At 55.8% G+C, this 14,088-nt stretch overlaps 2 protein-coding genes across 3 annotated transcripts; one reads left to right on the top strand and one right to left on the bottom strand.

The window, feature by feature from the left end:
* Positions 1-212: 212 nt before the first annotated feature.
* IUM83_19137 lies at positions 213-2,453 on the top strand (the record flags this gene model as incomplete). Of its 2 annotated transcripts, none has more annotated exons than XM_067944170.1 (2): positions 213-984; positions 1,801-2,453. In XM_067944170.1, the coding sequence occupies 2 exons, from the start codon at positions 213-215 to the stop codon at positions 2,451-2,453; spliced, it is 1,425 nt and encodes a 474-aa protein (XP_067785978.1). The 2 variants fall into 2 exon arrangements, with proteins under 2 accessions (XP_067785978.1, XP_067785977.1); XM_067944171.1 differs by lacking the exon at positions 1,801-2,453 and adding an exon at positions 1,149-1,183.
* Positions 2,454-3,797: 1,344 nt separating this feature from the next.
* IUM83_19136 (uncharacterized protein) lies at positions 3,798-5,140 on the bottom strand (the record flags this gene model as incomplete). Its single annotated transcript, XM_067944169.1, has 2 exons — positions 3,798-4,971; positions 5,055-5,140. The coding sequence occupies 2 exons, from the start codon at positions 5,138-5,140 to the stop codon at positions 3,798-3,800; spliced, it is 1,260 nt and encodes a 419-aa protein (XP_067785972.1).
* Positions 5,141-14,088: the final 8,948 nt, after the last annotated feature.

Genomic DNA, 14,088 nt, shown 5'->3' with positions numbered 1-14,088 from the left:
CCAGCGTGCAGGCATCATACTAGTAGTATGATGCCTGTGTTACAGTAGTCGCCGTAGCCAAGTACTATACGTCATATACTACGTAGTCAGTGCAACATTATCTAAAAAAACTGTCCTCGAGCGTCCACGCGGACTGACTGGTTTAAAACTAATCCAACCCTAACCCTAATGCACTGAATCGACAATTCCAGCCCGAGAATCTGCTGCATGACATGATCAGCTTCGACACGTTCGCGGGGCCGCGCGGGCGCGTGCGCGAGGCGGACCTGGACTCGGCGGGGCTGCTGGTGCTGGCGGAGCAGCCCACGCCCGCGCCGGAGCTGTTCCCGGCGCTCTGCGACTCGCCCGAGGACGAGTTCTACGAGAGTCTGGACGACGACGGCGGCGACAGCTGCGACCTGTTCCACGAGTGCAATGACGAGGGCGACGTGGCGGCAATGCAGGATCAGGAGCAGGACCGGGATCAACGTCAAGAAGATCAGGCTACCGAGGCCCCGCAGGACGCCCACACGCAGCAGCAGCAGCAGGAGCAGGCCAGCGGCGGCCGCGTCCGCCAACTAGTGGAGCTGCTGACGCTGCAGAGTCACAATGTCGGCGACGCGCGCTCGGCGCTCGTGGACAAGCTGCTGGGCGTCGTGAAGGTGCACGAGCTGCTACTGACGCGCGCCACGGAGGAACAGATCGCCGACGCGGCCAACGACGCCATCACGGACGAGATCTTGGCGTCCGTGGACCTGGAGGAGCGCCGGCGCAACGAGCTGGCGTTGAAAGAGCAGCAGCAGCAATTGGCGCCGCTGCCGGTGGCGGCGTCGACGCTGTTCAACCCCGGACAGTTGAGTCCATTTCGGGTGCTGGAGCTTGTGGACGTGCTGGACTCGACCACGGGCGGTATGGTCAAGAGGGTGCTGACCAATGTGAGGCGGAGAGCGCCGCTCAATGCCAGGATGGTACGGGACAACGAAATGGAGCGGACCGTGGAGTTTTGTAAGTTTTGCTCTGCGTACGGAGACCACACTGCTGCGCAGCACAAGTGTAGATCGTGTGGCGTGGTGGGGCACCACCGCAGTAGGAGCTGCCCGTATCGTGGAGCTGCAGGGGCGACTACTGCTTCGTCGAACTCAAATTCTCCTGCGGATGCTGGTGGACAGTCGGTGGACGACCAGAAGTTCTGCACGCTGTGTAATGCGTGGGGGTTGCATGCTACTGAGCGACACCGGTGCCGCGCTTGTGGAGCTCACGGTGTTCACCGCAGTCAGAGGTGCCCAGCGTCTTCTTCCTCTCTTGTACCTTGGATTGGTTCGTCGGTGGATGTGCGCAAACGGAGAAAATTTTGCTCGCACTGCAATGCGTGGCGACCTCATGCGTCAGACCAGCATCGATGCCGGGTGTGCGGAATGGTCGGGCAACACGGGAGCAAAAAGTGTCCTCGGCGGGCTGGTGGATTATCCCCGAGTAGAAGCAGATATTCGCATCATGGAGATGATACGTCGCCAACCATGTCACCAGGCAGGACTACTGCTTTCTGCTCATTTTGCCGCAGAACAGCAGCACACGCGACTAACGAACACGTTTGCCGTGTGTGTCGTGCTGTGGGGTTGCATCGGTCCGATGGTTGCCCTCAACGCAGCAGTAGCAATACCGTGCTGAGCTACTCGGTAGGTGCCGCATCTAAGGTTCGAGACCGTGTGCTGGAGACAATTCCGCAAGTGTTGCCTCCTCCAGCAGCAACACTTGTTTGGCGTAGTCTCGATAAGGTGGGCGATGCTGACCTCATCTTGCGAAAGACTCTACAACGGATAGGTGTTTGGGGTGGTGGGTCTCAGACACCTATTACAACACCTTACGCTCCCCCTAGTGTCAGTTCCAGTGGTGCAGATGCGACCTCGGACGGACTTTTTGCCCAGGACGGAGAGGCACTTCATAGGTATCCCCCAGGGCTGGAGTCCCCACCTCTGGGTTCTGTGTCCTCATCGTCAAGCAACTCGTCGGCCCCGATAGTGCTGGATGAAGGGCGATCAAGTGGTGTGTATGTGCTGTCTTACGCGGAAGGCAATTCGGTTGTCCCCGCCCGCATTCTCAAGTACATGCGGTTGCTCATGCACCACGAAGTGTCAACCAATGCATTCTCCGTGGTGGTACGGTTCGATCCGCGCCCGTCGCACTGGGAGCTGATGAAGCCTGGCATGGTATCGCCTCGCTCTTTACCTTCGAGTCCGACCTTGAGTCATCAGTTGCAGAAACGTATGTCCCATTATACGCTTCAAACGCTGTTGGGGGCACGCGACAAGCTGCGCGAGCTCGAGACTGCACGGCGTAAGCTTCAGCAACGACTGCGGCAGCAGGAGCAAATTCAGGTCCAGGTTCTAGCTCAGCAAAATCAAGGCGAAGAGCATGAGGAGCATCCATCAGATGCCAAGGAGGGGAGGCGAGCTGTGGTGTCTGTAGACGCGTAGGGCGGTTGTACAAGTGCTACCATGAACATGTGAAAACTTGTCCACATTTATTATGCTGCTCGTGGCTCAGTCTATCGAGGCAAGACTTTCGTCAGGACGACGCTGGTTGAGATCTATCGTGTCAATATGCATGCACCTGTTCATTCGACCCTCGTCGGATTGACATTGCCAAGAGTTCATTGGTGAAGGGAAAACGAGACTTGCTGTCCCGATGAAATCCTACATGATATCGGGCTGCCTATGTCTTCAGATAGCTCATACGGAATCGGCCAAGCTCTTTCCAAGGACCAGCAGCGGATCTTGCTCCAGAATCATCGCGAAGCTGCTCTGCATAGGCTTGCTCCACTGCTTCACGCTTGCCTCGCAGTGGCATTTCAGCTAAATACGTAGCGTCCTCTGATGTGAAGGAGGCCAGGGCAGTGGTTGCTAGCACATCGCCACTGATGCAAAGTCGTTGGCTGTGCCAGCATTCAATACGCATGCGCGAATGGTAAGATGGGCCATTTCCCCGCATGGACCAAATGAACATTTGCAGGTACACGATGAGTCGTCCCGGCTTCTCGACTTGCACCTCGCCAATGTAATCTCCCCACGCCCCCGTGTTAGCTGCCGCTGCGATTGCGTTCGGAAACTGCGAGAACACACGATCTTTTCCATCCAGCACCAAGCGCATGCAATCTTGAGCTCCAGCAAAGCCTTGAGTAGACCGAACATGAAGCGTGCGTGCCTGAACGTCAATGCCAACCTCAATGCGTACCATTTGCGAAATGAACGCAAAAAGAGTTAAAAGAGATACCGCACCATCATCACCGTCAATATCGCCGAAGCCGCTGATATCGTGGATGTCGACTTTGATGGCGTTTTCGTTGGGTTTCCATACTGCCTCATCCACATCCAACAGCCACTCAGCATTCCAATCGCGCTCGACATTGTTTTGTGGCGGATGCGCTTGCTCGAAATCCAGACCAGCTTGACTCTTCATCAATTGACGCGATACACCTGGGAACGCGGTCATACCAATGTATGTCTCCCGCATCTGAGCCACGAATGCATTCCAGCCCGCGAAGCTTTGACCACTCAGAATTTTCCGCACTCGCGGTCGTCGGGCATGGAAATATTCGTAGGAATACACTGCAGCTATAACCTCCTCGGCGACATTGGATAGATTTTGCAGCGATGTCTGTTCAAACACTTGGGCGTCCAGACGTGCCTGCAGCTCCTGAAGGAACAGCACGAAACATTCTCGCAGACCATCCTTGTCCATCACAAAACTCGCATGCTCACGAAAGAATGAGCGCATCCACTGCCGCGTGTCCGTCGAAAAGAACCAGAGCGTTGCGTCCGTCAGCACGCGAACGAGAGTTTCAAGTCGCGCGGCAGAGCTGCCGGGGCTCCTCCAACAGAACGCTTACCATGCACAAAGGATCCAGCCACAGCAGTCCCCGCGTCCGATCTCGCTTGATTGAACAGTAGTTTCGAAAAGCAATTGAGTCTGCTCGCCCTTTGAGGCGACCCGGCAAGCGATCCCAGCAAGCTGTCGTTCACCAAATGCACCAATTCGTCCACGAACGAAGCATACACGCTCAGAGGAGCCCAGCGAAGAAACGAGTACACCAGCGCCAAGTTCCTCGACACCGACACGGCCGGCAAGTTCATGTGCTCCCACCGCAGCTTGTCCTCCAGCAGGTCCGGCATATCTTCCGGCTCCATTCGTCGTGCAGGTGGCGTGGACGCCCGCTGGCGCTTCGCCTGATACTGTCGCGCGTACGTCTTTGTATCCGCCGCAACCCTCCACTGGTCGCCCCTCGGGGTCGACAGCCTCGGTCGCTGCGAGTACGCTCCGTCATAACTGCCAACGGGCGACTCGCCCTGATAGCCCGCCTCTCCATAGGGGGACAAGCCCTCCTCCATCACCCCTCCCTGATAATAATTCTCCGGCTGCGCGCGGCGGTAGGACACCACCGTGAACTCTGGCGACGTCACGACATGGAGCACTCGGTAGAGCTGCTTGACTGCCTCGTCGCTCGAGGCCGCCACAATCCTGTCGTCCTCGTCCACGGCGCAGCGCTCCACCACGTAGGCCTTGAGCACGTGCTTCATGAGCCGCTGCGCCTTGTTGGCGCCGCTCTCCCAGTCGTAGTACCAGCGCGCGTAGCTCCGGCTGTTGAGGTGGAAGATCAGCGGCTTCTCGTCCGCGGACGCCTCCGCCGCGCGGATGGCCGTCACGAGCTTGGACGGCTGGTCCAGCACGCCCTGCATCCACTGGCCCTCCGGGTTGCTCTCGGTCTGCGTGGCCACGGCGATGCGCTCCACCTCGACGCACTCGCCGGGGCGGAGACTCACGTCGCTCACCGCCTCGAAGCGGGCGAACAGGTCCACGGGCGGAGAGGAGGGGGAGGGAGAGGAGGAGAACTGCACGCGCACGCTGAGCGACGTGCCGCAGTAGCTGCGGTCGATGTGCTCCGGGCAGCAGTGCGGGAAGCAGCGCAGGATCTTGAGCCCCTTGGTGCGGTTGCTCCTGCTCGACACACAGCAGCAGCAGCAGCAGGAGGTCAGCGGCGGCGGCAGAGCGAGGGGAGGGAGGAGGAGGGCGAGGCGTACCGCTTGTACTCGGGCTGGAAGAGCTGCGCGTGGCTGCACTCGAGCTGGAAGAAGGCGGCGGACGCCACCTCGAGCGGGCGCGCCATGGTCTGTTTAGGTCTGCAGGGACAGAAGGAGACACTACCGCTAAGTACGAGGGCGGTTGGGTCGCAGGAAGGGCCAAAGGTGCTGAAAGGTGGGCGGCTCGAGCCGCCTTGCGTGGTTGATCCGTTGCTGCAGAACTGGAGGTCACTACGACACTGCCCCTCTTCTCCTCCACCGCCATAACAGACAGGATCCACTCGTTCCCAGGGCCGTCCTCCTTCCACTTGAGCCCTTTGTGGGTCGTCGATCAGGAGAGCTCAGAGGACTGCTCGAACTCGTGCGCACGCGTCGGCACCTTGCGGATGAACAGCTCCAAGCAGATTATCGGTATGGTGGCCCCCACAGAGACCGACCATCTTCAATGGTGTTGCTAGCGTCGCCCTTTGCCTGCCTTGGACATGTCCACGCTGAGCACAAGGCAGTTAAAACCACCTCCAGCGCGTCCACCTCCAGCGTGTTGCACCGCAGACAGAGCATGGCGAGCTGCCTGCGCTTACTCATTGAATAGAAAGCGTCGAGCTGGCACGGACAAGCGCCACGCTCTGATGGACGGACGCGATTTCATGACCGATAACGCTGGGCTGCCAACAGAAAAGGTGTTTTTCTTGATGGAAGTATTTACATTTCTGACCCACAACTGAGTGCCTATTTTGGAGTGAGGGTTATTTGCACACACAACTTGGTGTCTGTCAAAAGTGGAGGAATTTCCAGAAATCAGTGATTTTCACTGAGATTCGTCAAAAAGATTGTGAAAAAGGCAAACGTGATTAGAGAGGTAGTACTATGAAAACAGTAGTACTATAACGGTACTATAATATTGTTGAACACCAAATGTGGATCGCTGGTGTATATCATTACTCTGCTCCATGTAGGGGTAATAGTGTAGCTGGCGCCTAGCACCCAGCCTAGTCCCCACGTCCTAATCAATATAGTGATGCACAGTACGTAACGTACCGCGCTGACAAGTTTGTGCCTTTAATATACGTGCTTGCAACGTGCTTGCCTGTTTGCCATCCTATTGGCAAATTCATTACTCGGATTTACTGCTTCTTAACCGAATCCGTTTCCCCCAAGTTCGTACTGACGGTAAATTACCCACGGTGGGCTGCACCAACTACATCCACGTCAGCGATACCTGTAGTGTAAATCGTGAAGTACAAATCCACAGTCCAGCCTGTCAAGCATTGAGAGGTCTTCACGATGGCACTATACGAACACTCACATACCACAAAGCATATTCTAGCGAACACTTTGCAAACGTTAGTATCTACCGCACACCCTAAACAAAAACTAAGTGTCTACAAATACTAACTACAATCCTGTTATCGATATTTTGCTTGTGCTAAGCTGGCCAACTGCACCAGCTGATAGTTCTTGTCTTATTTCTCTTTATGAGTCAGTACCGCTTGCGGGCCCCCTGTGTATCCTGTGTATTCGTGCTTCTAGAGCCAAGAATCCAAGCAGCTACCATTCTACAGTAGAGAGCTTGCTGCGATGTGGCTGGTTCCCACGATCGGACTATCGTGCCAGAAATCTCCTTCTCGTCATGTTAATCGACAGCAGCGAACATCCTGGCGAGCTCTAGGCACACGTCAGGCAAGGACGGAAGCGTAATATGGCGGACTATAGGCGCCCGTTAAGGGATTAATAAGTCGAGTCCAGGTAGCGTCAGGAGGGGTGGGTGGGGGGGGCTTTATTGATAAGTCACGTACGGACACGGAATTTACTTTGATTCCGGCACAAAACCTATGTGGCTCAGGTTTCACTAGTAGTTTTTTTTTTCAACCAAGCTCACAACATGTCATTACTAAAGTAGTATAATTTGCAAAGCCAAGGACCAACTTACTATTATTGGTGAAAATACTATTGATATTGGATTAACTTGAAATTTGTGTATGAGTCCAATACTAAGGTTAATCTAGTACACATCAGTAGTTTTTACCACCATCTTTTTGACGAATGTCAGTGAAAATCACTGATTTATGGAAATTCCTCGTCAAAAGTGTACAGATACAGCTGAGAAACTTTGGCATCTTCAACTTTTTTGTTCATAGAGGGTATAGATAAGCCAATAGTAATGTGATGTTACAGTGTAAAATAACGTGTGCGTTCTAGAGCAATGATTACCGGGATCGATCCCCGCCGAGTGCGGGACTTTCCACGGAGGCCAGAGATAGGCAATACCTTGGACGAGCAGCCACTCCGTGGAGTGGTCCGCCCTGCCAACCCGCACCCCGGTGTAGGATAGTTGGGTGGGCTGGAGGCCCCAAATGCCGAAAAATGCCCCATAGTGTAATGAGGGGTATCAGAACCCGGTCCCGAAATGGGTCGGATAGCCACATGCATCCCCACCAGAGCAAGCCTCAAGCCTGGTGTGTGGGTTCTGGTGGCTTAAATCTCTAGAGCAATGATATCGGCTCTTACCTCCCCCCACGCCTCATCAATCCAGTCCACCGCGTGTTGTTGGTCAACGTGATTAACGCTCTTACGAGGAGGTGCTCGCTCGGGCCGGTCGTCGGGTGAATACGTGCATGTTTATGTGTACCTTCCTAACACGATTTAATCACATATTTGGGCTAATCGTGTGCCAAAGTTTACCAGCGGTATCTGTACTCCCATACAAATCATGGACAGGCCCACCCATACATACAGAAAAAGATACGACCACCAGTCTCCGACCGGGTGTGCCAGCTGTGCGCGACGCGCCCATACAGTCCCCCATATCGCAACCGTTCCGACATCCCGACACTTTCCGACAGTTGGGATGGTGGTACGAAGACAGGGCTAAATCGGAAATAGTAGAGAATTTCGGAAACGATACGTTCAGTAAATTAGGACAGCCACCCCAGCAGTGTCGCCCAGCAACCACCCAAATATTTCGATGCGTTAGTTGGAGGAGCTTCCATAGCTCGAAGTCCTCTTTTGTTCGTCGGAGAACGTCTCTTGCTTCTTCTGGCGGCGCAGGACAGATGAATGCATGGACCGCAACGACGGCGAGGATAGCGGAGACATGGACAGCGAGGGCCGTGGAGGAGGACAGCGGAGACATGGACAACGGGTACAGCAGAGGACGGCGGGGATGACACCAGTGACGAGGATCAAGACGAACCAAAGGTGGCTGGGCACTGACGGATTCGTGTGGCACGGTCGCGGCGAGAACCCAACCGTCGAAGATCGCAAGTTAGCCGGGGCGCGCTGCAGGGTGGACGACCTAGACTTCCAGACGGCAGGATACCACAAGCGACGAACGGGCGACGCCAGCGAAGCGATGAGCGGCTCTGAACGGACGGGAAGGGTCGACGGCGCACACACCCGAGCTCGGTTGCATGTATACTGTAACGGGGTTCCTCACATTGGTGTAAGACACACCGATGGATACATTGAAGTGGACCACCACAGTGAGTGGTCCACACATACCCAAAGATCCTATTGGTAGAAAGCAGCATCTTTCTACCAATCAGAGACATGCATATTAGCGGGGCTCTGACAGCCAGCCGCTGTCAACCCTTTCATAGATGATAAACAGTTTTTAGCAGATTTTAGAGGAAGATCAATTTACAAACAATACAGTTCTCATTTTACCTAATCTAAGTCACTTGGAATCCTTTTGTTACTTAACTTATATTTGTGTATTCAAATATAATTAACCTAAGTAATTACTAAGTACTTACGCTTCCTCATACACGTTGCGCAACGTGTAAGCTAAAGTAGTGAGTCAAGTTAGACCCGCTACACCTGGTAGCACTTTGTAGTCCGTCCAACGACCGACTGCTTGACGTTCGTACGCGGTGTACGAACGCGGAGCCGAGAACCACATGAGCACGGAGGTGCCCATGGAGAGCTCCAACACGCCTGCAACGCATGTTGCACGCGCTGACTGCCCCCACCTGTCTGACCCAGAGTGGGAGGCCCTCCAACGACTGTCAACAGTCATTGGAGAAGCGGCGATAGCTACAATGCTGCGTACGCTATCGCCGACGGAGCAACATGGTGTTGCTCTGGGGTTCATCATGAAGGAGCAGCGTGACGCTGCTTCCTCAGTGACGGCGTCGTCAGGGACGACACCGCGTGCTCAACCATTAAAGTTGAGCGTAAGCAATTACGTGGGAAGAGAGGGCGAGCCTCTCCTCCGATGGCTTGTCGAACTCGACACAGCCATAGCGGCTCGACGCGTCGTCGACCCGCTGTCGAAGGTCGCGTTCGCCATGTCCTGCCTTGGCGGACGCACAAGGAGTTGGGCGTATGGACGCCGACTCTCCGATCCTACGTGCTTCAGCACGTACGAAGTGTTCAAAGAGGAGCTCAAACAAGCGTTTGAGCCCCCGCAAAACGAGTTCCGGTCGAGGGCAGAGTTCCTCGACCTTCAGCAGGGTAAGCATGACGTCCATGCTTACGCACAGCGCGCACGATATTTGGTATCAAATATCGTGACTAACCCGATTGACGAGGCGACCAAGGTCGTCACGTTCATGAAAGGGCTTAGAGATGGGCCTGTGAAGACCTATCTCTTCCGAGAGTACCCGAGTACTCTCGAAGCTGCAATCACTCTTGCCATGCAAGAAGAGTTTAGCCTGCGGCAGGCTAAACTCCATGTAAACGTACCGAGGCCGCAACCGCGCCCGGTAGCGAGGACGGGAGGTCCGGAGCCAATGGACCTCTCGAACGCAACAACTGCTGGTTACCAGCAGCAGGGAGGTAACGTGCGATGCTTCCGTTGCGGAAGGATCGGTCACTTTGCACGAGAGTGCACAGCTCCCATGCCCCCTGGAGGTGGCCGTCGTGGCGATGCTAGGCATCGCCGCGGACCAACAAAAAACGCGAACATCCAGTAGGCGCGGGGCGCCCAACTGGTAATGCAGTCGCGCGTGCCGACATCGGGCACGCGACACTGAGGACTGCAGCCCCCAGTGAGACCAGCTCTCACTGCAAGAAACAAGATGACAGGCCGAACCTAGTCATCTTGAAGGTTTATTCGAAGAGAGCGAGTGACTCTCTTCGAGCTTCGGTAGATTCGGGCGCGTCGAACAACTTTGTTCGACTACGAAGCCTGCCGAGACTTGACTTCGAGGAGGTAGATACACCTCGAAGTCTTCTGGAGGTACGACTGGCAACAGGTGCCATCGTGAAGACCGAGAAGCGCGTCGTGAACGTGCGCTTCTCGTACAAACAACGAGTGTTTGTCGAACACTTTATCGTCCTGGACCTGGACGATAAGTTCGACGTGGTAATGGGCATGCCGCGGCTTGCACGGCATGATCCGGTAATAGACTGGAAGAAGCGCACGCTCGTGCGCTTCGGACGCGACAGCGGAACAGAGAGCGATGGCCCTGTTACCGCAGCGCATACACCAGCAGGTGCGCGCGACTCGCCAGTCGAGACAGCGCTTAATGCTGCTGTCCCGGAGTGCCCAGGAAGTACGCGAGGGCGCGCACAAGTGAGACCCACGTCGGCAATGCTGCCGACGTCGGAAGAAAAAGATGTGTTGGTTCCGGGAACCAACACCCACGTTCAAGCGTGTAAGGGACAGTCCCTGACCCGAAGCGGTCAGGTCGACAACGACGCGTCGGCTCCGGGAGCCGACGCACCCTCGGTCAAGAGGGGCTCCGCCAATGATTGGCGTCGAGGTGACGAAGGCGTGTCAACTCCGGGAGTTGACGCTGCAAACAGTGCGGACGGTTGCAAACGTACCGCACTGACGCAATTTGCATGCTGTCGTGCAGCCGGGCTGCACGACGAAGCGCCATGCGATCAAGCCGGGCTTGATATCGCGCGCCCGCAGACAGGGTCTGCCGGCGAAGGGACACATTACCGTGCAGCCGGGCTGCACGAAGAAAAAAGCGGTCAAGCCGGGCTTGATACCGCGCGCCCGCGGACAGGGTCCGCCGGCGAACGACTGTCCACGGCCGGGCCTGGACAAGAAGAACAACTGTGCGGAGCCCGGCTCCGCACAACAAGAAGACGGCGCAAGCGGAAAACGCTGCGCAAGTCTCGGTCCGGGACCGAGACGCAACAAGAGCAGTCTGCTGGGCAGACTGCGGCGGAGACGCCGAATGTCAAGACGCTAAGCGTCTTGACGCGCACCGATACTGGATTCCAGTATCGTGACATGGAACTCGCTAGTCCTCCGACGACGGCGTCGGAGTTGACTTCGCTTCCAGCCACGAGCTGGAAGCGCTTCACGCGCGACTTGCACGATGGACGCATCGAGCAAGTCTGCGTTCTTTCGGACAGCGAAAGAACGGCGGGCGAGAGCGAAGAGCTGAGGCAGCTCTTCATGGGAAGTACCACTGAGAGTGAAGACACTCTCAGTGCGAAGACGAAGCGAGAGCGCTTCGAGGAACAAGGTTGGGACTCGCTGAAGTCGAGTCCCTATTACGAGTATTGAGGGAGTACAAAGACGTACTCCCGGAAGAGATTCCTGCGGAGCTTCCGCAGGATAAGGGCATTCAGCACGAGATTGATCTCGTGCCGGGCACGAAAGTACTGTGTCACGCGGCAGTGGCCACTGCCGCGAGAGCAAGTGAAAGCGATCGACGACTTCTTTGAAAGTCGTCGTAAAGAGACAAGTGCGGGAATCAAAGTCCCCGCACAGTGCTCCGACGTTCTGTGTCAAGAAGCCACAGGGCGGATGGCGCATCGTTCATGCTTACAACAAGCTGAACGATGCGACGGTACCGGCGCAGACGCCGATACCACGAAAAGATGTTATCATCGATTCGATGGCCGGGAGCACCATTTACAGTGCTCTCGACTTGCGAGATGGGTTTTATCAAATCCTAATGCGTGAGAGCGATATCCCTCTCACGGCAGTGAGCACGCCAAGCGGCATGCTCTGGGAATGGCTAGTAATGCCACAGGGGCTTAAGAATGCCCCTGCGACTTTCAACAGGTGCGTGACGCACTTGTTGCGCTCGGTGCGCGAATTCGCACCGAGCTACTTCGATGATGTATTCATCCACAGCCGGGCTGTGGACGGGAAGACCGACGTAGAGATGCACAGGGTGCATCTCCGGAAGCTACTTGAGCTTATGCGAAAGCATAAGCTCTACGCGAACCTGAAGAAGTGTATCTTCGGGGCGAGCGAGATACCCGTCCTCGGGTGTCTCGTAGGGAAGAATGGTGTTCGCCCTGACCCGGAAAAGGTCAGAGTGATCAATGAATGGCCGACGCCTTCAAGTGTCAAGGAACTGAGGCAGTTCCTTGGCTTGGCCACGTACTTGTGCAAGTACGTGGAGGATTATGCGGGCAAGATCCGCCCGCTATCACAGCTTCTTAAGAAAGAAGCTGTGTGGAATTGGACACCCGATTGCCAAAAGGCATTCGATACAGTCAAGTGGGGCTTGACTGAGGCGCCGATCTTGGCAGTGGCTGACCAAGATCGCCCATTTCACGTAGTATGTGACGCATCCGATTTCGCGATCGGATGCGCGTTGATGCAGCACGATCACGAGGGCCGTGATCGTGTCGTCTACTACCAATCGCGTCAGCTGAAGCCAGCTGAGCGCAACTATCCGGTGCATGACAAGGAACTCCTTGCCATGAAGTACGCACTCGCAAAGTTCCGAGTGTATTTGCTTGGGAGTAGACCATTTGTGGTCTACACCGACCATGCATCACTGCGCACCGCAGTGAAGTCGCCACACATTTCACAAAGAATGGCGAGATGGCTCTCATTCTTTGCGGAGTATAACTTCCGGGTCGAATACAAACCCGGAAGACTGAACGTGGTGGCCGACGCATTATAACGTCGGCCGGACTATGCAGAAGCTGTTGACGTCAATGCCATTGACGCCACGCGATCGAGCAAAGCCACATCATCTCTGTTGGACGATGTGAAGGCCGCGTACGCGCACGACGCGGACGCGAAGCTCTTGCTGGCCTATGGCACAGCGCCTTCTGACAAGTCCCGTCAGAAACTGCCCAAGCACCTTCGAGCGCGTGCACACCGCTTTCGTGTGCACGACGGACTACTGCTTTACAATGCAGTCGACGACAACGCGGATCGCGTTGTCGTACCGAATGACCATGACCTGCGACTCAGGATCATGTACGAGTATCATGATGCCCCGACTGCGGGACATCTCGGACGTGAGAAGACTTACGTCCTTCTCACGCGCGACTTCTACTGGCACCACCAGTATAAGTGGGTGCGCAAGTACATCCGTGCTTGCGAGGTATGCCAACGCGTAAAGCCTGCGCCATTCGCGCAGGCTCCACTGCAATCACTACCGACTCCGTCGGAGTGTTGGAAGTCCATGTCTTTGGACTTCATCTTTGGTCTTCCCCCGGATAGCGGAGGGAACACCGGTGTTGTGGTCTTTGTAGACCGTTTCAGCAAGATGGTACATCTTGCTGCGGTGCCAGCAGAGGTGACCGCGAAGCAGACAGCCCGTCTGCTCGTCGACATGGTGTTCAAACACCATGGCATGCCGTCCGACATCGTGTCGGACAGAGACCCGCGCTTCACAGCGCATCTGTGGCAAGAAGTGTTTACACTTCTTGGGAGCCAGCTTTCCATGTCGACTGCGGATCATCCGCAGACGGACGGTCAAACCGAGCGCGTGAATCGCGTGCTCGTCGATATGTTGAAGAGCTACGCTCACTCGTTCCAATCCTGGAGCGAGTGTTTATCGATGGCAGAGTTTGCCATCAATAACTCAGTGCATGCCTCGACCGGGCATACACCGTTCTACGTGAATGCCGTGCGGCATCCACGCCTCCCGAGTTTACTCGGAGTGATGGCTCCCACTTTAATTGGGGGAGGATCTACGACTGCAATACAGCAGCCGCAGAAAACCGCTGACACTTGCACAGTGTCAGCTGCAACAATGGACAGACCACATGAGTCTGCGCAGGGCGCAGACTCCCCCAACAACAAGGCTAACGACCACGGGTCTGCGCAGGGCGCAGACACCGCAAAGAACCACGCAGAGGCCGGGCCTCTAGCGGA

This window comes from Phytophthora cinnamomi (genome assembly GCF_018691715.1).
Source record: "Phytophthora cinnamomi strain GKB4 chromosome Unknown Contig72, whole genome shotgun sequence".
In the NCBI taxonomy this organism is placed as follows: Eukaryota; Oomycota; class Peronosporomycetes; order Peronosporales; family Peronosporaceae; genus Phytophthora; species Phytophthora cinnamomi.
The sequence above is the reverse complement of the archived record's forward strand: the minus strand, read 5'-3'. Positions and strand labels throughout refer to the sequence as shown.